General features: G+C 43.9%; 7 protein-coding genes across 9 annotated transcripts; 3 read left to right on the top strand and 4 right to left on the bottom strand.

Moving 5' to 3' along the window:
• The first annotated feature begins 6 nt into the window (after positions 1–6).
• LOC133849583 (regucalcin) lies at positions 7–2,328 on the top strand. 2 transcript variants are annotated; one of them, XM_062285762.1, is made up of 3 exons: positions 7–141; positions 1,239–1,957; positions 2,035–2,328. In XM_062285762.1, exons 2-3 carry the CDS (start codon positions 1,239–1,241, stop codon positions 2,225–2,227), a joined length of 912 nt encoding a protein of 303 aa, XP_062141746.1. In that variant the 5' UTR covers positions 7–141; the 3' UTR covers positions 2,228–2,328. The 2 variants fall into 2 exon arrangements, with proteins under 2 accessions (XP_062141746.1, XP_062141747.1); XM_062285763.1 differs by lacking the exon at positions 7–141 and adding an exon at positions 1,002–1,137.
• On the bottom strand, positions 2,206–3,511 carry LOC133849587 (chromatin accessibility complex 16kD protein). Its single transcript, XM_062285767.1, has one exon. The coding sequence runs from the start codon at positions 3,369–3,371 to the stop codon at positions 2,976–2,978; it is 396 nt and encodes a 131-aa protein (XP_062141751.1). The 5' UTR covers positions 3,372–3,511; the 3' UTR covers positions 2,206–2,975.
• Positions 3,512–3,577: 66 nt separating this feature from the next.
• LOC133849586 (LSM12 homolog A) lies at positions 3,578–5,530 on the top strand. The gene is made up of 6 exons (XM_062285766.1): positions 3,578–3,719; positions 4,134–4,553; positions 4,775–4,908; positions 4,981–5,097; positions 5,171–5,302; positions 5,359–5,530. The coding sequence occupies exons 2-6, from the start codon at positions 4,409–4,411 to the stop codon at positions 5,509–5,511; spliced, it is 681 nt and encodes a 226-aa protein (XP_062141750.1). The 5' UTR covers positions 3,578–3,719; positions 4,134–4,408; the 3' UTR covers positions 5,512–5,530.
• A 210-nt stretch (positions 5,531–5,740) lies between these two features.
• On the top strand, positions 5,741–7,510 carry LOC133849582 (pleiotropic regulator 1). Its single transcript, XM_062285761.1, has 2 exons — positions 5,741–6,029; positions 6,097–7,510. The coding sequence occupies exons 1-2, from the start codon at positions 5,917–5,919 to the stop codon at positions 7,427–7,429; spliced, it is 1,446 nt and encodes a 481-aa protein (XP_062141745.1). The 5' UTR covers positions 5,741–5,916; the 3' UTR covers positions 7,430–7,510.
• A 605-nt stretch (positions 7,511–8,115) lies between these two features.
• Positions 8,116–14,556, bottom strand: LOC133849580 (ubiquitin carboxyl-terminal hydrolase 7). Of its 2 annotated transcripts, none has more exons than XM_062285758.1 (4): positions 14,307–14,556; positions 11,980–13,548; positions 10,477–11,874; positions 8,116–10,408 (listed from the first exon to the last, which is right to left on the bottom strand). In XM_062285758.1, the coding sequence occupies exons 2-4, from the start codon at positions 13,252–13,254 to the stop codon at positions 9,659–9,661; spliced, it is 3,423 nt and encodes a 1,140-aa protein (XP_062141742.1). In that variant the 5' UTR covers positions 13,255–13,548; positions 14,307–14,556; the 3' UTR covers positions 8,116–9,658. The 2 variants fall into 2 exon arrangements, with proteins under 2 accessions (XP_062141742.1, XP_062141743.1); XM_062285759.1 differs by lacking the exon at positions 14,307–14,556 and adding an exon at positions 14,106–14,282.
• A 503-nt stretch (positions 14,557–15,059) lies between these two features.
• On the bottom strand, positions 15,060–18,592 carry LOC133847868 (run domain Beclin-1-interacting and cysteine-rich domain-containing protein). Its single transcript, XM_062283139.1, has 4 exons — positions 18,111–18,592; positions 15,798–17,821; positions 15,497–15,650; positions 15,060–15,431 (listed from the first exon to the last, which is right to left on the bottom strand). The coding sequence occupies exons 1-4, from the start codon at positions 18,417–18,419 to the stop codon at positions 15,237–15,239; spliced, it is 2,682 nt and encodes an 893-aa protein (XP_062139123.1). The 5' UTR covers positions 18,420–18,592; the 3' UTR covers positions 15,060–15,236.
• A 485-nt stretch (positions 18,593–19,077) lies between these two features.
• Positions 19,078–20,659, bottom strand: LOC133849018 (dolichyl-diphosphooligosaccharide--protein glycosyltransferase 48 kDa subunit). The gene is made up of 2 exons (XM_062284832.1): positions 20,448–20,659; positions 19,078–20,372 (listed from the first exon to the last, which is right to left on the bottom strand). The coding sequence occupies exons 1-2, from the start codon at positions 20,584–20,586 to the stop codon at positions 19,156–19,158; spliced, it is 1,356 nt and encodes a 451-aa protein (XP_062140816.1). The 5' UTR covers positions 20,587–20,659; the 3' UTR covers positions 19,078–19,155.
• Between the last annotated feature and the right edge of the window lie 247 nt (positions 20,660–20,906).

The raw sequence follows: 20,906 nt of genomic DNA, 5'->3' as shown, positions 1-20,906 counted from the left end.
CAAACACCGGCTGCTGTCGACTATATAAAGATTCCTAGCTGCCGGCAAATACTTCAGTTCGCACACATAGTTTGTACGCGCAGTGTCCTTATTTGGTCCACATTCTCTGTATCTCAATCTCTTACTCACATATCCTTGAAGGTAAGCTCGTAGTCCTGCTAGTTTGAGTGCTAAAAGAAACAACAGTGTCAACTACTGAAAGTCAGTCTCATTTTTTTTTATTATGAGTGACAGTTAATTTCAATTAATACGCTTTGCTAGTTTCAGTGTAAAAAGTTAAAAAAAAAAAAACTTTGAGAGAAATAATAAAAAATGTCAACTATAATTGAAAGTCAGGCCATTTAATAAGGCCCTTTAATAAGTTTTCAGTGCAAAAATATGTAAAAATGTATAAAAATTTTCAATCATTAAAAGTCAGGCCCTTTTTTTTTTTGTTGAGTGGCATTTTCTAAAACGAACTCCACTTAATAAGTTTCACCGCGAATTACCCTTGAGCTTAATATTGACAAGTGTGCACACATACCAACTTAATTCAATGGGGCAATTAAAAGATTTCTCAAATGCCAACCGCAAATTAATTAAAACGCGATCTCTCGCATTTTGAACCACTGTAAAGGCAGCTTGTGTTTGAGTGTCGAAATTACCCACCACGACAGGCAGTGTTGAGTTGTGCTCTCGCATCCTTTGTGCCGCCATCTTTGATCCGTGGAACTAAATGAGCGAGTGTCAGAGCAGCGAGCTTTTCGAGCACAGGCTTGCGGTCGGCAAGTCGCGCTTTAAAAGTTCAATAGCAGCGAGAGCAATAACAACAACAACAAACAAAAGACAATGCAAAGCAATTACGTGCAGGTGAAGGGTATGACGTCACAGCAGCAACAGCATCAGTAGCAGCAGCTGACAAATGGCTGGCAGCAGTGAGTCGGGATTTGCGTTAAGCTCACACACACAGCACAATAACAATAAAAACTCGAATTCAGCATTTACAAGTTGCTGTTTTTTTTGTTAGTTCGTTTATTTGTATTTTTTGATAAATACAAGCTGCATTGCTAGCCAACAATTCAGTGTCCAGTTAAAGCTTGAAAAATGCACACAATAACAATCACTTTGATTGCATTGGCAGCACTGTGCCGTGCAACGGTAATTTGAATGCTTCAAGAGCAAGTGTTTTAAATATTGCTAACGTGAATTTTATTTTGATTTCTTTCTTTTTCTTTTTTTTGTTTTTGTTTTGGGCGCAGATGTCGTACAAAGTGGAGCCACTGCCCGACTCGTATGCCGCCCTTGGCGAAGGTCCACACTGGGACGAGGCCCGTCAGAGTCTATACTATGTGGACTTGGAGGCTGGCGTCTTGTTGCGCTACGATTACGCCCAGAACAAGGTCTATCGCACCCAGATCGAGGGTGAATCCTTTGCCGGATTTGTGCTGCCCATCGCTGGCAACTCGCAGGAATTCGCCGTTGGCTGCGAGCGTCGCACGGTCATTGTGCAATGGGATGGTGTCTCGCCCAAGGCTAAGGTGGTGCGCACTCTGTTCGAGGTGCAGCCGGAGTTTAAGGAGAATCGTTTGAACGATGCCAAGACCGATCCCCAGGGTCGTTTCTTTGGCGGCACCATGCGCTATGTGGGCGATGAATTCGAGCATCGTCATGGCGAACTCTATCGCTGGGTGGCCGGCGGTAATGTGTCGCTGGTGAAGAGCGATGTGGGCATCTCGAACGGTCTGGCCTGGGATGAGAAGGCTAAGAAATTCTACTACATTGATACCACCGACTACGAGGTCAAGTCCTACGATTACAACTTTGAGACGGGCGTCGCTAGCAATCCCAAGGTGATTTTCAATTTGCGCAAAACCAGTCCCAAGGATCATTTGCTGCCCGATGGCATGACCATTGACACCGAGGGTAACATCTATGTGGCCACCTTCAATGGTGCCACCATCTTCAAGGTGAACCCAAGGTAAGTTACAATCGAACATTATTCCGCTTTCGATAGCAAGTACTTATGGAATTCTCCATCAAATTTGATTTCGTTAGCACTGGCAAAGTGTTGCTGGAGATCAAGCTGCCCACCAAGCAGATCACTTCGGTGGCCTTTGGAGGACCCAATCTGGACATTCTGTATGTGACCACCGCGGCCAAGTTCGGTCAACCGGCTCCAGCTGGCACCACTTACAAGGTGACTGGCCTCAATGCCAAGGGCTATCCAGGCGTCGGCCTCAAGATCTAATCCACATGAACATCATATTAGTCTATGTACTATCTATCTTTTTTTTTTTGTTTTGCTTTATTCTACAACAGTGCAATTAAATATTTACTCTAAATACTGAATATCTGATTGTGTGTGTGTGTTGTGTTGTGTATTGGTGGTATTGAAGGGGATCTATTGACATTGCCAGTGGTTTGCTGTTTGCTGTTGTGCTTTTATCAGGCCACTTCAATTTGGCAGCGTCATCTTTCACCTTGCTCCAAGCTGGCGGTCACATAGATATGATTTAATAGCTGTACTTAGAGTGTGGTGAAATCTAGCCATACGACTTCTTTTAATTTGCATACAATGATGACGATATATCTTAGAAAGCAAGATGCAATCGAGTGTGCTCGACTGTAAAACACCCCGGACTGCAGTTACAATTGATTTCCAATTAAGTTAGAGCATAAGGATACTAGTTTGCAAAAAGAGATACATTACTTAAGAGTTATGCAGATATATTCTTACTATTATCTGCAAAAAAAAACGTTGAGTGTCAAAATTTAGTTGCAAAGGAATGCTAAACGATTTCATAAAACTCATTTAAGTTGATTGCTAATATATGAATATGAGTTAAATAAATGGATGTGCAGCTTAGAGATTAGGATAAACAGACAGACAAATATGATTAAAGAAAACTTAATTTCTTATGTGATATTTTACAATATTCGGTATTAATCTGATCTTAAAGTCTAGAATTTTTTGTTTTGTTGCTGCTTGATCCGCTTTACTCTGCCTCCGATTCAGACTCGGAGCCGGACTCATCGTCGTCGTCATCTTCATCACTGCCGCTGGCGCGATTCAGTCGCAACATCTCCTGGAACTCGTGGACACGTATTTTTTCCGGCACAATTTGCAGCAAGAACTCCAGATTCTTGCTCTTGTTGACCAGCTGCGACAAGTGCTCGTACTTCAAGGTTTCGCCACTTGTAGCCGTGTATGCCTCACGGGCCAAATGCTGCACAAACAGCTCCGTGCACTTGGTCATAAGGAAAAGCACCTCGTTGGTAATTAAACCGGTGTCCATGGAGCTCTTCATGATAGTGCGCACTCGGCTGAGGGGCAGAAATGTGTCGGCGCTGGGTTTGCGCTGCTGCTGCTGCAATTTGCTGGCATCGACCATGGCTGCTATTTTTGAAATATATATTTTTTTATTTTGTTAATTATATTTTATTTTTGGCGCTAAGTTTGTTGTTTAGGCAGCCGGCTGTTTATTGTTGGCTGTCAACTACAGTAGTTATAGTTTCGATAGCGTGTTATCGATATGCGGCACGCGCGCGCCAAGTGTTGTGCAGCCCTGTTGTTTTTTTTGTAGTAGTAAAAGTGGTATGCTTAGCAGCCATATGCAACACTGCGATTTCATTTTGTGCCCTCCTTTTGGGCTGTTGTTTCGTGTGTTGACCAATAAATTTTTCGTACGCAGCATATTATTTTTTTTTTGTTAGCTGAACACTTCTCAATTGTGAAACAAGTAAATACGCATTTTACAGCCATTTATACGCTTGCGCTGCTGGGCAGACCGTTTCAACAATTTTAAGGGCAAAAAGCACGCGATAACATTTCTGGCAAAAAAAAAAAAAGCAAAAAAAAACACGTAGTCGACGGACACAAGCAAGAAACACGATTATTAGCGTAGTGTGTGAGTGTGTGCGTGAGTGTGTGTGTGTGGGATAGAAAGAAAACACACAGTGAGAGCGAGAGAGAAAGAGAGGCGCAGAAAAAAGAAAAAGAGGCGACTCCGACCGAATGTGAAAGCGAATTATCCGCGGCAAGGAAGAAGTGCAACACACATTAAATAAATAATAATAAGAATCAAATCAAATCACAAAAGTTAAAAACAGATGTTGTTATAAACACAAAAAAACGAATTTGGTGCACTTTGCAGGCGAAGAAGAGCAACAACAACAGCTACAACATCAAAATACGTGAACATCAAACAGTTGTGTAAACAATTACAAAGCGGCAAGCAACAATAAGGGTCAATCACTACAACAACAGCAGAATCAACAACGACGAAGACGACAGCAGCAGCAACAACAACTAGAAAGCATACTTCGATCCATCCATCAAATAAAATATATTATATATATAATATATTAAACATACACACACAACTGTGGAGAGAAGTTCAAGTTGCAGCGACAACAACAACAATTAAAAATGGCCGCTGCCTCCGCCGCCGTTGTAAATGCAGTCAACGATTGCTTCAGCATCGGATCCACAGTGCTATGCACGACCTGTTTTAAGGACGAAGTCGAAGGCGAGGTGCTCGCCTTCGATCACAACACAAAAATGCTAATATTGAGTATCCTTTTTTGCAAAAAAACAAAACAAATCAACGCCAATAAGGAACAGCTCAAAGTGAAAGTTTGTTGTTCACTTATCATTATTTTATTATTTTTGTTTATATAAGTTCTGATTGCTTATCGATTGTGACCTTACATCGTTATCGATATCCTTCGTGTGCTCTTTTGCGCCTTTCTTTTCTTTTGCCTCCCTCTCCTACCCTACTTCTCCCACAAACAGAATGCCACTCGAAGACGTCCGAAGAGCTTAGTGATGTTTATGTGATGAATTTATCGCTGTGCAGCAACGTGCAAGTGATTAAGGAATGCAATGGCAATTTCATTGATGATCCGCAAAAGCTCAATCTGGAACAGGTAAACTCCATGTCACACATTTTCAAATTAATCCGACACATAAATCTAATTCAAATAAAATTTCTACTACAGGTTAAAATGCGGCTACGCAAAACAGTTGAGAGGCGACAGGATTTTCTCAAGTCCAAAAATGCCGAAGTTAGTCCAGAAGCACAAGAGCTCTATAGAGCGATAGCCAAACAGCTTGGGGTTAGTTGCACCCACCTCTGCTTTTGTGTTATCGATAACGTAGTTATAAATTGATTTTATGTTTGAATTGCAGTACAATGAAGTCTCCTGGCAGGGACAGAATATACAAATCTTAAATGAAGTCACCGTCTCGCCACCATATCGAGTGGACAACGTTGTGTCCAGTTCGGATAACGATACTTCGTGCAACTACATTAAGCGAATTGTAAGCACTCTAGTCGCCTCTTCTGTATGTTTATATTTACTTTTCCGTGATTGTAGATCAAACAGTTCTTCAACACGAGACCGTCGCCGTCGGCACAGGAAAATTCGCATGCTGCAGGCGGCGGCGCATCATCGGCGTCTGTGTCGCCCACGTCCTCATCTCTATCATCGAGTAATGCAGCTTCAGGATCACCGGTTCCCGCTAACTAAGAATAAACAAAAACAAAAATATTTGCTTCAGAAAATGAAATAAGAATGTTTGTTATTTTGTGGGGTTGCATTTCATTGGTCTATGGGGGTCGATAACAGTGATAGCGATAACTTCGCTTCGTCATTTGTGACGTAACAAATGTAAATGCCACTAAAATCAGCAAAAGAAAATATAGTTGCGTATGGTATGAGTGTGTACAAAAATGAAAACAAACAAAAAGTTATCGAAATTTGATGGCGCCAATCGAAGAATGTTGTTGGGCTGTGTGACTAGCAAAACAGTGTCGGTGCGCCAAGGCGAATGGCAAAATAAACAGAAGAAGTAGCATCAGCAAGCCGCATTTACTTTCGCGTTAGAAATAAACAATTTCGTAGTTGAATAAGAATTAAAACAGCAACAACAGAATGGAAGATGTACAAAAGCATAGCGTACATACGCTAATATTTCGTTCGCTAAAACGCACTCACGATCTCTTCGTCTCCAACCAAGGCAACCTGCCCGACTTTGATGACCACTTGTAAGTAGCGTAAAACAACAAACCAACAAAAAAAACTGGGCAAACGTTTAAACAATATTTCACACAGAGAGAAGGTGCGTCGCTCAATCAAGGCACGCGACATTTACGGTGTGGTATTGGATCGCGCCAATAAGGCTCTGGATGCCAAGAAGCTGTCACTACAAAACGGCGATCCGGAACGTCCTTTGGCTGCCATCGGCGATGCCGCCGATCTAAGCATGACCGCCGCCGAAGGAGGTGCAGGCAACAGTCTGGTGCGATATGCACGGGGCGGCGTTGGTGCCGGTGGCAAGGAGAAGCCCAACAGCATCAACAGCACATCGCTGGTGCGTGCCTCAATGCCCGGCAATAGCGGCGCCGGCAGCGCGAACAGCAACGTACAACTGATACCAAAGAAAGCGCCTAGCATACCAAAGCCCAAGTGGCATGCACCCTGGAAATTGTCACGCGTCATCTCCGGCCATTTGGGCTGGGTGCGTTGCATTGCCGTGGAGCCGGGCAACGAATGGTTTGCCACCGGTGCCGGCGATCGTGTCATCAAAATCTGGGATCTGGCCAGCGGCAAACTGAAGCTATCCCTCACCGGCCATGTGAGCACTGTGCGCGGCGTCGCTGTCAGCTCCAAGCATCCGTATCTGTTCAGTTGCGGCGAGGATCGTCAGGTCAAATGCTGGGATCTCGAGTACAACAAAGTGATACGACACTATCACGGTCATTTGTCGGCGGTCTATTCGCTGGCGCTGCATCCCACCATCGATGTGTTGGCCACATCGGGTCGCGATTCCACAGCACGCATCTGGGACATGCGCACCAAGGCCAATGTGCACACACTGACTGGACACACGAACACCGTGGCCAGCGTTGTGGCCCAGGCGACAAAGCCACAGATTATCACCGGTTCACATGACTCGACGGTGCGTCTGTGGGATTTGGCAGCAGGCAAAAGTCTGTGCACGTTGACGAATCACAAGAAATCGGTGCGCAGCATCGTATTGCATCCATCGTTGTATATGTTTGCGTCCGCCTCGCCCGATAATATCAAGCAATGGCGCTGTCCCGAGGGCAATTTTGTGCAAAACATCTCGGGACACACGGCAATCGTGAATTGCATGGCTGCCAATACGGATGGTGTCCTGGCATCGGGAGGCGACAATGGCACCATGTTCTTCTGGGATTGGCGCACCGGTTACAATTTCCAGCGCTTTCAGGCGCCCGTCCAGCCCGGCTCCATGGACAGCGAGGCGGGCATCTTTGCCATGTGCTTCGATCAGTCGGGCACCCGACTCATCACCGCCGAAGCGGACAAGACGATCAAGGTGTACAAGGAGGATGACGAGGCCAGCGAGGAGACGCATCCAGTTAATTGGCGACCCGAGCTGCTCAAGCGGCGCAAATTCTAATCCTACACTACTCTATTTAGTTGTATGTCCTTTTTTAATAGTAAATAAATTGCAAGCTCTTTAATAATTTGACCATATCAATTCCATATACGCTTTTATGTAGAACAATAGCTGTATAATTAATGTGACATATGGACAATCGGGAACATTGATTTAAGGTGAAATCTCAGCTAATTACAAAATGGTTTGGTATCGACTAAATGAAGCAAGAACTTATCAAAATCTGCTTTAACAAAAACTCAAATTTAATGGAAAATCAAAATATTGAATGATATGAGGAGTCCTCAATGAAGAGAATTGGAACAGATTTATTCTATAGGACAATATTAAGCTGAATGGAAAATCAAAGTATTGAATGATGTGAGGAAGAATTGAAAAGATTTCTTCTTTAGGACATAGAATATTTCTCTTGATTTTTGTTAATAAAATGTTATTTAAATAATGGCTAACACATCTTGAAAATTACACATTAAGGTTTTTTTTTTGAAATTGTATTGGTATTTTATTTCTTTGTTTCTTTTTTTTACACATAAATAATTTAAATTATTTTCTGCGTAAATAATAATAGCATATTCTGTATATATATATACACATATATGTATACATCTGCAAGTGTATAAGTACATATATATGCATAAAATTATTTAGTTCTTTATGTAGTGTGTTAAAATATTTCCTGTTTCTTATTTGCTTTCTCTGCTCAACAGTTTTTTTTTCGTTTTGTTAGACTTTTCTTCAAATTTTCGCTAAAGTTAACAAAGTAAAAGCACTAAATGTTAATTTAAATGTTGTCGTTTCTGTTTTTTGTTTTGTTTTCTTTATTTTTTATATTTTATGATTAATATTATTATTAATTAGTGTTTATATTATAAGTAGTCATTTCTGCATTAACGTTTACATTAGCATTATCATTATATATCATTTCATGTATTAAAATCACAAATAATTCTTGTTTGAAACAAATCGTTTGTTTTTCTTTTCTTTCTCTTGCTCTTTGTATTGTTTTCTTTCTTGTTTTTTGTTTGTTTTTAATTTAGATTTCTCTCTTTATGTTTTTGTTATACAAGATTTTTGCTTTTCTCCTTTTTAAACATTCTTTTCGCTTCTTAATTCCCTCTTTTCTTTTTGTTGTTGTTGCTGTAGTTGTTGCTTTAAACATTAAACATCTATGTATTTATTTATATATTTATATATAATATATTTCCTCATCTGCTGCTGCTATCTCTTTCACTCGCTCGCTGTCCATCTCTTTCTACATCGTGTGTCAACTCACACTCTAGGAGTTATTGGAGTTTCTTTTGAAATGTTTTTTGTTTTTCTTTAATTTTTTGATATAAATATAATTGTTTTATCGTTTAACAGCATTTTTGTGGATTGTATTTATGCGTATGTGTCTCTCTCGTTCGTCGGTTTGCAACATTCGGTGACAACGCATAATTATATTTAACTAAAAAAATAAAATAAAACAATTTTAAACACAAATACGATGGAAATTAGTTCTTGACATTGAATTCATTAACGTGGTTACGACTTTTCAAAGGCTCTCCGAGGAGAATGCCCAATTTACATGATCTACTAACTAATTTTGTAATTAATAAAAAAAAGTTTTTGAGAAAAAATATATGAAATTAAATCGACCTCAAAAATTGTAATAACTAAAGAACGCATTTAAAATTTCATAGTTTTCAAAATATTACTCTTTTTCAATTGTTAACAGTAAAAAGTATCATAACTAAAATCTATTTCAAAGTTGTAAACAATGAATTGAAAATTTATAAAGCTTCATGCTTTCGCTTTTCTGCTGCGTGTCCCTTTTTCATGCTATTCCTCATACATATAGATATATATATGTGTATATATATAAATTACAAGTGGAAGTTATTAATCTAATAGTGAGTCGTTATCTGTTGTTGGAAGCTTGCTTTGTTGTCGCTGCCGTAACCTTCGCCCTTGCCTAATCCGCACAAACACATCCTTGCCACGTCTCGAGAAAGAGAGAGAAGATGAACGGAGACTCATACGCACACAAATACATTCTGACATAGACGCACTGACATTCATACACATACAATACATACACAGTACGATCCATGTTGAATATAGTTGTAATATACATATATAATTATAATATATTTCATTTTTTGTTGCTATTGTTGTTTGTGTTTGTGTTGCTCGTGTTACTGCTGTTGTTGTTATCCGCTTCTTTTCCTCTGCTTTTGTTTGTAGTGTTTAATTGTAGATTTTTATAGCCTTCTCGGAGAAATTCAATGAGCTGCGCTTGCGCGACTTATTAATATGATCCAGTCCAAAAAACGGCAACTGGCCGCCCGACCATGTGCGATACACCTCCAGATCGATGGGCGTATTATCGTTGACATCGATGGTATGCCCCATGGTGATGACAGCGAACTTGTAATTTTCCCATTCCTTGTCTGGGACATTGAGACGCTTCTGGATGCGCTGCTTCAGTGCACCATATGGCTCGCCGTGACGCGCCTTCGTTAGGAACGGCACACCGAATGAATTATAGAGCTCTTTGCTAAAATGCGCCACCGGGATGAGCAATTCATTCTCAGCCAGCTGGGATTCCTCAGCGGTGATCTCCTCGATGCGATAGATCTTCTGTGTGCCTTGTGTGGTTGTGATCGATTCGTTGGTCTTCATCAGCGAATCGAGCAGTATGTCATCCTTGCAGATGGCCGCAATCTTGTGATTGCCCACTTTGAGCAGACGCAGCTTCTTGCGGCTATTCTCGGCAAACGTTATCGTCTTGGCCGCCTCATCAAGCAGCCCCTTGACCGTATCGTTTTTGTTTGGATATAGCACCAGTTCCTTCTCATCCTTCAGATCGTACGAGACCCAAATGCATTTAAAAAGCTTCTTGTTGTCCAGCTCGTGAATGCTTAGCGACAGACGCTGATAGAATATACGCTTCGGCGTGCTCTGTTTCGAGTACGACAGCAGATCCTTGATGGTACCCTGTGAATGAAATGTAACAACTTAAGCAAAAATCCTCATAACAACTATATTTAATGTTGTCTACGCACCTTGTAGGTGTAGGGCACCGCATTGCCGGCAGTCTCCTTGTAGTTGCTGATGCACATAAAGAACTGCAGTTTCTGTGGATCGGTATTAAGACGCTCAGCGACCGCATTGGTCAACTGATCGTAATTGTACCGATTCGACAGCTCCAACGTAAAGTCCGGCTCATTGGGATTACACTTGTCGCTGAATATAATCTCAATGCGATAGACCAGATCCAAGAAGTAATCCTCAACGGTGGGCAAATCCAGTTTAACATCAACATTCTCACGCTCAAATATCAATATAGATCCCTGCAAATGATCCTGTTGCATATACAGCACACTCTCGATGGGCTCATTTATGTTGGGGATCTTCTTCTCGGCATACTCATCGTACACGGTCAGTTCGGTGTCCGGGTCGAAGCCGAGTATGCGATTGACTTCCGGCACCAATCCGGAGAGACGACGATTCAATGGCTGCTGTGTGCAACCGATATAATTAAGACGCTTGTTGCGCGCATCGTAATACTTGAGGAAGAGCAGCACATCGGTCTTGGGATTGAAGGGCAGCAGCGGCGCCGTGCTATCCGGCGGCGCCAGCTCCAGGAAGATGACCCATGGCTTCTGTGACGTCGGTATCTGTTCGATGGTGCGCGTTGCCTCCGCCTCGAAATCAAAGTGCAGGAACTTTTGCGTTTGCGCCGTGCACATGTTCCAGATGCGCATGCGATCGCGTGGCACACCAAATGCCTTCACCAGCATCTCGACCATCTCGTTAACGGTCTGATTCTGCTTCAGCTTGAATGGGCGCTGATGTGTCTTCTCCAGATCGAAGAGGCGCCGCTTCTGCTGCGACTCAAAGTACTCCTCGAGTATGACATGGATCGGCACATAAGTGTTGGCCTCGCTGCGCTCCTTGCGACGCGCCATCTCGATGCGTTTCTCCAGATCGAGACGTTCGACAAGATCGCTTGAGATCTCATTTTCGGGTATATCGCCGAGCACACGATCCAATTCGGATTGACGTATATAGACGAGCATATAGGCATTGCTGCATTTGGCATGAAACGAGATCTCATCGTCCATGCCGCCATAATTCTGTTCGATGGCCTCCTGTTTGCGGCAGCTGGACACAACATCATCATCGAATTTGAACCAACGTCCGTCGGCCTTTGGATTGATGAAGACAACATAATGACCGCCATGATTGTCGCCGGAGTGGACGAGCACAGCGTGCAGCACATAGTCGGCTGGCGTCTTTTCTCGTTCGGCCAAATAACTGTCGAGATTGATTTGCTCGTAGAACTCGAAGCGATCGTTGTACTTGATCGAGCTGTCGGTAATTGGATCGTATTGGAAACGCATCAAATGCAAATGCAGCACGGGCGGGAATGATGTGAATATGACGCCCTTGCTGGCCTCCTACGACAAAACACCATAAAGAAATAATATTTGTATTAGTATTGAGAACATTGAATTGAAATTACATCCACAACTCTCAGCTAAGCGAGTTATACGTTGGCTCACCTGCAGACCATGGACACCGGCATCGTACTTGTTGTCACCCTCGAGCGTCTCGGAGGCCACATAATCCTGGAACGAATCGTATATGTTCTTCTTATCTTTGATGTTGAGTTGAATGTCGTAAAAGGTCTCGTAGCGTGTGCTATTATAATCCACATTCTTGCACTTGATATACGATGACATTTTGCCCTCAAATAGTCCCGGTATTGTGCCCTCCAAGCATGTGCCCTTCATCTTCGACTCGAGCTTATCGAGAAGCACACGTAAAAATTCCTGTACATCGTGCTGCATAAACGAATCGAGTGTCTCCCAGCCAAATGATTTGGTTAGCTTCTTGGTGCCCACGGGACGATCACCGAACTGCAGCTCATGGAAGACACGCTGCAGCGATAGGCCCACCGATTTGGTGCTATCATCGGCTTCGGTGGGTATGCGATAAACGGCCAAACGCAACGAGTTCGTGAAGTACAGTGTCTGCAGCAATGAATTCATATAACAGGTGGCGCCCTGATTCTTGAGACCCACATAGCCGGTATGTTTCTTCGAGTCCCAGAGCACACCATGTGGAGCATCAGCAATCACGTGAACCTCGAGTGTAATGCTGCCATTGTGCACATAGTATTTGTCCGGATCCTGCAGCTCCTGCCATGTGATGAAATTTGAATAGCCATAATCGTTCTCCTTGGAGTAGAATAAATGCTTGATTTTGGCCCGTGTAAATGGCGGTGCATCCGGTTTGTGGCACTTCAAGCGCAGCTCGGCAATCGCATTGCACGACCAGGTGGGCGAATCGTTTTCGCCGTTGCATTGCAAAAAGAAGCCCAGAGCACGATCGTTGGGTATCACCATTATCTTCCAGGGCAGCATGCGCACATAGACGGGCTGCGACAGATGCTGTTGCTTGATCTGTCCCACATTCTCCACGGTGTAGGAGAATACGGTTTCGGAGCGAAACTGATCCTCCTTTGTTTCGTCGTCCATCGGCATTTCTTGTTCGTTGGCAAACGATGTGGAGCTGCTTTCGGCCAACAGTTGTTGTGGCGGCACGTTGCCGTTCTCACTGGGGAGTTGTTGCTGCTGCTGTTGTTGTTGCTGCTGCTGTTGTGGTTGCAACTGTGGATGTATTAAATTCTTAAATTTGGGCAATTGTGGCGGCGAATTTGTCTGTTGTTGCTGCTGCTGTTGTTGTTGCTGTTGTAGGTCGCTTGTAATAATTTCGACCTCTTGGGTATCCTGGGTGTCCATAGCTTCGATAGACTGATCTGTTTCAATGTCCATCTTATTGGGCCCCTTGAAATTGTGTGTGTTGCTTGCTCAATCGGCTGGCCGCCGTTGTGTTTTTCTTTTCGCTTTTCTTGCCCCACACTCAAATCTTAATTTTGTATTCTGTGTGTTTCTCCTATATAATGATTATTGTTTTTCTTTTTATCGATATACAAGAACAGTACACATATAATTTGGTGATTGATTGATTGATTGATTTTTTCCCAGCTTGTTCTTCTCCTTCAATGTTATCGTGGTGACACTCGATAACGATTACGATTGCGTTGCAGCAGCCGCCTTGTTGGTTTTCTACAGAGAAAAAAATGGGTAACAGGAGAAACATCGATAAATAAACACATACGCACACACACACATGCACACGAAAAACGTATATATGTATGTGCAAACACACAACGCACACATGCATATGTACATATTGTATGTGGTCACAAGCTTGCAAATTTTTATTGCACACACACAAACACACGCATATTATCTTTTTTTCTTATTGTTCTAAACACTTTCGCCTGATTATTTGTGTATACAATTTCATAATTTTTCCAACGCACGGAAATGCTTAAAACGAAATGCGCCGCATCGCTTTGTCCCAACACACACACACACATGCACTTATGTATATTTATATGTACATTTTGTATATATATACATACATATATAAACATGTTTGCGCACGCACGCACGCATCAAGCACACTTCTACCCATTCCTTTTTACCCCCACCCATCGTTAGCAACCAATGTGTCGCTTTTGTCATCGCGGCGGGCAAAATTTACTTAGCGCACACAGCACATTTTGCAATGCATTATTTATTCGATTCTCTCGTATTTCGGTTGTTTGTTGACTTACCTTTCGAGTTGTCAAAATAAATTGTACTACTGTCTTTTCCTCTTTTTGATTAGTGCTTTCGCCGCAAGCTGATTGATGGTTGAACAGACAAGCGGAGAAGCACCTGGTTAGCGAGAGGAAAGGGGGTGTCTCAAACTCGGACACAAGAGCCAAAAAGGCGAAAAAAAATGTGCAAATTTTGTATTTTTCTTTCCAACCTACTCTTTAATTTCTGGCGTTCTCCTCTTCTTCCTCATCGGCGGTCGGTGTGTTCTGTTGCTGCTGCACGACGCTTTTGCTTTTTTTTTCGATAAGTTTTATTTGTTTTGTTGTTAAAAAAAAAGAAAACGTAAATTTTGTCAATACTTTTTAATTTGAATTTATGAACATCAAGAAAAAGAAAAACTGCAAAACTTTTTAATTTTAGCTAAAATGTTGCTGCGCTGCTCAAAATGGCACTGCAAAGTGTGGCTGTCAAATTATATTTTTGAAATGCTTTGTTTTAGGACAAAGGCGAAATAACCAGAGAGAACCATAGATTGGTACATTGGTATTTTTTTCAAAAATACGTTTTGGATGCAGAACGTTTTGAAGTGTAATAATTTTCCAGTCAACTTATACAAGGAGCTTGGAAATTCTGGTACTAGCTTGCAAATTATAAATTATGAATAACAGCAGCTGTGAAGCTCATAAACTTATGAAAAATTCTAAATAATACTAAATATAAATAAATAAAAATAAATACTAAAGAACGGTGTCATCGCAGAAAAGCGCAAGCATGCGCTCATACGCTTCGATAACAACTTTTGTCGATTGCGCAGTAAATCGATGGTGAGCAATGTGACCACATGAACATTATTTTTGCCGTCCCTGGCGGTTACATATGAGCGCACAGCTGATCAGCTGTTCTGAGTAGCACAAAATCTTTACAGTTTGAAATGCGTTTGTTTTCATTGATCGCAAATATAAACAAACTTTTGAATGTAATAAAATAAATATGTGTATAATTTATAAAATCAACATTGATCATCCATCATTCGCTTGAGGTACAATTTGCTAACAATTTTGGTAATATACAGGTTATATACAATACAATATATGGAAATGGATCGTTATTTATCGCTTGTTATTTTGTTATTATTTTTCTTGTAGCTAACTGGCTGTTGAACGCTGATGCAATCGATCGCAGCGCTGACAACGATGATAACTGCTACTGCTGGCAGCCTTCCAGCATTTATAATGGGAACAGACGCCGCACTGAGCACAACGCTGGACTTTTCGCTGCCAGCGATAAATGAGCTTGGGACTCTTGCAATATTCACAGACAAAGGCGCGACCGGTGCAGAGCTGTGGATAAAAATTCAATTGGATTTCTCTTCTGCATAGAGTATAAAGTGCGCTTTTGCACTCACCACACAGTTGTTGATGTGTTGCTCGCTAAGTGCAATTAGCTCCTCGATGGAGCGACGCATGCTGTTGTTTTGCGCATCGACAAAATCACACATGGACCACATGTCCGGCTCATTGGTAATGTGCGTCGGCACCGCACTAAAGAGCGCTTGCTCCCTATGTGTGTGAGAGAGAGAGAGATGCAAATAGATTCAAGATTAGCGAGAAAATATATTTAGGAAGAGGTTAACAACGCGACTGTTGCTTCTCTTTTTTGCACACTATCGATAGTTACTATCGCCTGACTATCGTCTCGACACTCACCTGGTGGCAAAGCGACATGCGCTGATAAAATCCTGCGCATACTTCAACTGCAGACGCCGCTTGCGAGCGCGAGCCAACGCCTTTTGCTTGCCATACAGCTCCGGCTGCAGGTCGGGCACATGGAAGAGGGGAAACGTGTACATCTGCTCGATGAGACGATAGGCAAACGAGCTGACCGCATAGCAGCGAAAGTCCCACGAATGCAGGATCTTGGCGGGTATCGCCGACATTTGATTGCGATGGCAACCAGTGCACAGATATTTGCCTAAATAGTTGCAATAGCGAAAGTGCTGCTGATACTGACGTGCCACATGCATGCCACATCCGGCACAGCGATACTGTTGGCGCTTTAAGAGCTCCGTCCGACTCAGAGCTGGATGCTCCGTGAAGATGATCTGTTGACGCGGCGGCGCCCAAGTGCGTGTGCCTCGCGTTAAACACGCCGACTCCTCTTGCAGTTGCTGTTGCTGCTGTGGCAATGGCTTGGGCAGCGGCAACAGCTGCTGCGGTGCATCCTGTTCGGACACCAGCCACTTGAGATCACCCAGCTTGGGCAGCTGTTGATCCTTGAAGCGTGATATCAACTGCAAACCAACTGCCTCGGCGCTGTTGTTGTTGCCCGCGCCCAGCGAATGCTGTTGCTCCACAAATGGCACACCGATGGTTTCGGCATCGATAAAAGTATCGCCTTGTCCTTGGTTGTTGGTGCTGCCGCTGCTATTGTTGCTGCTGCTGCTGTTATGACGTTGCCGGCGACGACGACGACTCCATTTCACATGCTCGATGGCCGTGATGCAGGCCTCCGAGATGCGAAAGTGTGCGTTCTCCTTCTCCAGTTCGGTGTTGTTGTGCGCATAGCGTGACATCTGCAGAAAGGCGGCCAAACTTTGATTGTCCCTCTTGCTGTTGTAGCTGTTGTTCTCGCTAGTGCTCAGAGTGCTGCACGGCGTCGAGCTGCTGCAACTGGCACCCGACACCTGATGACATCCCACAATGTCAAGCGGTGCCGTCATCGTTTCCTGTTCCGTTTCCGCCTGGGCATAGTCGAGCATGCTGATGCCCTCGAAAAGTGATTGCTGCTGCCGCTTGTCGAGCTTGCGTCCATTCACCGGACCAAAAGTATCGAGCACACTGCTCGTCTCATCGTCGTGGCCAAGACCACGCTGATACCAGCTGGTGTAAACCGGCGGCGAGCCAAACAGCTTGCCCAGCCAGCCATTCAATGAAGGACTGCCTCGCTTGCTGATTGCGGCAGCAGCTGTTCCTGTTGCTGTTGGCGTCATCGTGTTGCAATCGCTGCTGTTGCCGCTGCCGCTGCTGCTATTGTTCGTTTGATCCGTCCAGATCTTGATGTCGTCACAGTTGATCAACTGAATGACGCGTCGCGGCGTCAACTGGCCACTGCTCGCTGTGCTCAAGCTGCAGCCGCTCAGCGGCAGCTCGAGTTCACGCTCCGCTTCCGTCCAACGCGCTCGCCGACTGTTGTAGGTCTGACAACGTGGACGCAAGCTGTCCGGACTGTGGTCGCTGCTCTGCTGCAGACTGGGCAAACTCTTGATGCGACGCAAGAGTAACAGTTGCTGTTGTTGTTGTTGCTGCTGCGGCTGTTTCTGTGCGTGCTGGGGCAGCAGCTCCTCCTCCTGCACCACCTGCAAACGTTGTGTTACATTGCTGAAATTCGGTTGCGAACTCGTGCGTCGATGGCGCTGGCGACGCTGCAGCGGCTCCAACTGGCTCAGCAAACTGCTCTGATCCAGCTGCACGGCTGTGAGGCACACAAACAACGCTGTGGCATGTGTGCTGTGGCGCAACAGCGCCACATCCGGCTGATAGTACGTATCGAGCAGCTCCCGGTCGGCGGCCAGCGTTTGGAGACAACGTGTGAGGCAGCGTTGTTGCAGGCAACTTGTCACCCATTGCTGTAGAAACACACTGACCAGCTGCGTGGGGGCATGCTGCGAGTTGCTGCCATGTGGCAGCTGCAGCTGTGTGGCACGCAGAAACTCAAAGTCCTCGATCAAGCGCTGCCAGGCAAAAGAGAAGGAGCGATATTAAGGAATGCTCAGAGTGGCAAAAGAGAATCTACTCGATTGCGAAATACTTGCTAAAGCAATTTAAATTTGTATGGCATGACACAGGAATATAATAAACAAAGAATTTCCCCACATGTTCACTAAACTAATATACCTCATTAGGCTCAAAGAATTGTCGGGTATTAGAATTGCTCAACAAGTAATCGCAGTCTGTGTTTGGCTGTGTGTGATTCATGTAATCAATAATGTTCGAGAAACAGAAGGCGTGGTTTGAACTCACCTGGGTGCCACCGTTGGTGGCAGATGGCAGCAGGAGACCGTGCTGCAGGATGCGCACACACGTCTGCACCACGAGATGGAAGCACTCATCGCTCTTGGTCTGGAACCAATGATGCGTCGCCCGACGCAGCTCCGCCAGCAACGTCGTTAGCTGTAGTTGCTGTTGCTTCGCTTCCCGAGCACGTCTGTGTGTGTCGCAGCTCCAGCTTGGTGGCCCACTTGTTGTTGTTGTTGTTGCTGCTGCTGTTGTTTGTTGCTGTTGTGCTGGTGTTGTTGGTGATGTGAATGGCGATGTTGTTGCCGTCGACATTTCCGTCGTCACTGGGTGGATTACACGGTTATCGTTTTTCAGCTGCGACTGTACGTGTTTGTGTTGTTATTGTTGTTGTTGTTGCTGCTCCAATCATCATCGTATGCGAATATTGCAAATTGCAAGCATTGATTGCGTACTCTGTGCACCATAATAAACTATGGCGTAGTGATGCGAAAGCATCGCCCCCTCAGTATCGATACTATCGATATTGTAAGCATCGATGATTTTGTAGCACTAATTTTAGACATTGTTTGGCGCGTAGTTGTAAATTTTTTGCTGAATTATACAAATTTCCAACAATTTGGTTTACACTTTTTCTAAGTTGCAACAAAAAAAAATATTTAACTTTGGCACCAACACAATTGCATTTTGCACTGACTGCTCTTCGCTAATAACGGGCAGTTTGCAAGCTGCTAACAATCGAATTTAGATTGACAGTTATCAGAGCAAACTGCAGCTTCCTAAAAAAAGCTTGTCAATGGCATCAGTTTATGAGAACAATAATAATAATAATATTACGAAATAATATGGATATGAGGGCTGCACTACATCCAATCAGCTGCTTGCAACAACAGTCGATATGTAATCGAGCTAAGAACATTGTTATCGAACCCGCCGTTAAACTCAAAAAAGTAAAATACAAGTTGCAAAATGATTATTGTTTGTGATGATTGATTACATAAATTGCATGCAAACTGAACATTTATTGCAATATGCTTGAATTTCTGTTGTTCTACTGAGTCTTCTTCTCGTCCTTGGACTTTCCACCAGCACTGACACCAGCCTCATCCTTAAAGTGCAGGAACACAAACGAGAAGACAAAGAGTCCAATCATCATGGAGAAGGCGCTTGTGTAATAGGGGAACGCACTCGGTATGAAGCGTTCGTATTGTGTGTGCTCCAACGGGCGCACTGACACCTGAGTGGTGCTATACAAATGCGTATAGCCGACGCGATCGTAATCGACCTTAAATTGATAGACGCCATAGACATCGGGTATCTTGAATTTGCCCTCGTAGCTGCCGCCCTTCGTCTGCTTGAGGAAGGTGCGTACAAATGGATCGATGCGCACAAACTCCAGCTGTATGTCATTGGCACGGAATGGTTGCCATTTGCCCGACACCAGTTCCTCGATGGCAATCGTATAGACAACGGGATCGGTGATGGTATAAGCTTGCTCTGGTGGATTCTTTTCGCCCTCCTTGTTGTGCTGCACGGATGCCACACGCAAACGGCCGCTCTCACCAAACACCCACTGACTGATGGCTTCGGCTACCGCCTGATTGCCCGCTTGCTTGTGGAAGACACCACTCTGCGCATATTGCACGGCCTGGGTGAAGGCATCATCCGCAAAGAATTGCAGTGAGCCGCTGAACACAACCCGAGCATTGTTACGTGCTTGGAGTGCAGCAATCAAGAGCGTGTTGCGACCGACAGCATGTGGATAATCGGAGATACTGGAGTCGGGTTTATAGCTGTAAGCGCTGCTCTCGGCTGTCAGAAGTTTGAGCACCAGCGGATTCTCCTTGTCGGCAATGAGCCCAGTGCCGCGATACAACAGTGGTGCTGCATCCGATTTGCGATTGTTCTGACCCACAACGCTGGCAGCATCGATAAGATTCTGGGCCGAAGTCAAGATGGTTGTGTGATCACCGGCATCACTGACATCATAGTGCAAATGATCAATAACAGCGGCATTCTCTTCGTCCAACTCGAAGCCGCACTCGGAAGCGAATTCACGTAGTGCATCGCCGGATTTTTCGCTGCCAGCGACCAACACGTTACCGCCATCATCGACAAATTGAGCTAAGCGCTCCACACTGATATCACCGCCAAATTCCTCTACGCTAGGTGCAAAGATGATGACGTTCTTGTACAAATATTCACCATAACGTGACAGCAACAAGCCCGAATCATCAGCAAGTTTGTAAGTCAATTTAAAGCCGCGATCTAAGCGAAAGAAAATACACATATAAATTGTACACGTCAGAGGTTATGCATATGTGTGTGTGCGATGCCGGTTACCTTGCAGTGATTTAAAGAAAATCGAGTGTGTTTCACGTATAGCTAGATTGTCGAGCAATACCAGCGTGTTTGCATCGGCCTCCAACACGGCATTGCAATGATTTATCGCCAAAAATGCAATTAACACGATTTTCCACATTTTTAAACAGCCGACTTGAAGTTTTCTCTTTTCTATCAGCACTTTTCTCAGTCAGTGTGGCCGTATGCTGAATTGCTTAATATAATTTCACCCAAAAATAGTCACATTATCGCATTCGATAGGCAAGTAGGACGCCACTGCAATCGATTGCTCAATAGCATTACAAAAATGAACATAAAATTATTTTTATATTTCTTTGACATGTTATTCAAATTACATTTATTTGTTAAATGTTTTCTTCGCTTTAACGCAATGACATGCAACAGTGTGGCAACACCGAACCGTTTCGCAGTTCAGAGCAAAAGCTTCGCTTATGCTTT

The sequence above is a fragment of the Drosophila sulfurigaster genome, chromosome X, assembly GCF_023558435.1.
Source record: "Drosophila sulfurigaster albostrigata strain 15112-1811.04 chromosome X, ASM2355843v2, whole genome shotgun sequence".
Taxonomy (NCBI): Eukaryota; Metazoa; Arthropoda; class Insecta; order Diptera; family Drosophilidae; genus Drosophila; species Drosophila sulfurigaster.
Note: the sequence above shows the minus strand (reverse complement) of the source record. Positions and strands in the feature narration are given on the sequence as shown.

Coding starts and splice junctions, on each gene's coding strand:
- LOC133849583 (XM_062285763.1), top strand. CDS start 1,084: ATGCACACAATAACAATCACTTTGATTGCATTGGCAGCACTGTGCCGT. Junction 1,138..1,238: donor CAGCACTGTGCCGTGCAACG/GTAATTTGAATG, acceptor TTTTGGGCGCAG/ATGTCGTACAAAGTGGAGCC. Junction 1,958..2,034: donor ATCTTCAAGGTGAACCCAAG/GTAAGTTACAAT, acceptor TGATTTCGTTAG/CACTGGCAAAGTGTTGCTGG.
- LOC133849586 (XM_062285766.1), top strand. CDS start 4,409: ATGGCCGCTGCCTCCGCCGCCGTTGTAAATGCAGTCAACGATTGCTTC. Junction 4,554..4,774: donor CACAAAAATGCTAATATTGA/GTATCCTTTTTT, acceptor TCCCACAAACAG/AATGCCACTCGAAGACGTCC. Junction 5,098..5,170: donor CGATAGCCAAACAGCTTGGG/GTTAGTTGCACC, acceptor TTTGAATTGCAG/TACAATGAAGTCTCCTGGCA.
- LOC133849582 (XM_062285761.1), top strand. CDS start 5,917: ATGGAAGATGTACAAAAGCATAGCGTACATACGCTAATATTTCGTTCG. Junction 6,030..6,096: donor CCCGACTTTGATGACCACTT/GTAAGTAGCGTA, acceptor TATTTCACACAG/AGAGAAGGTGCGTCGCTCAA.
- LOC133849587 (XM_062285767.1), bottom strand. CDS start 3,371: ATGGTCGATGCCAGCAAATTGCAGCAGCAGCAGCGCAAACCCAGCGCC.
- LOC133847868 (XM_062283139.1), bottom strand. CDS start 18,419: ATGTCGACGGCAACAACATCGCCATTCACATCACCAACAACACCAGCA. Junction 17,822..18,110: donor CCACCAACGGTGGCACCCAG/GTGAGTTCAAAC, acceptor TTTGCCTGGCAG/CGCTTGATCGAGGACTTTGA. Junction 15,651..15,797: donor GCATGTCGCTTTGCCACCAG/GTGAGTGTCGAG, acceptor TCACACACATAG/GGAGCAAGCGCTCTTTAGTG.
- LOC133849580 (XM_062285758.1), bottom strand. CDS start 13,254: ATGGACATTGAAACAGATCAGTCTATCGAAGCTATGGACACCCAGGAT. Junction 11,875..11,979: donor CCGGTGTCCATGGTCTGCAG/GTGAGCCAACGT, acceptor GTTTTGTCGTAG/GAGGCCAGCAAGGGCGTCAT. Junction 10,409..10,476: donor CGGTGCCCTACACCTACAAG/GTGCGTAGACAA, acceptor TTTCATTCACAG/GGTACCATCAAGGATCTGCT.
- LOC133849018 (XM_062284832.1), bottom strand. CDS start 20,586: ATGTGGAAAATCGTGTTAATTGCATTTTTGGCGATAAATCATTGCAAT. Junction 20,373..20,447: donor TTTCTTTAAATCACTGCAAG/GTAACCGGCATC, acceptor TCTTTCGCTTAG/ATCGCGGCTTTAAATTGACT.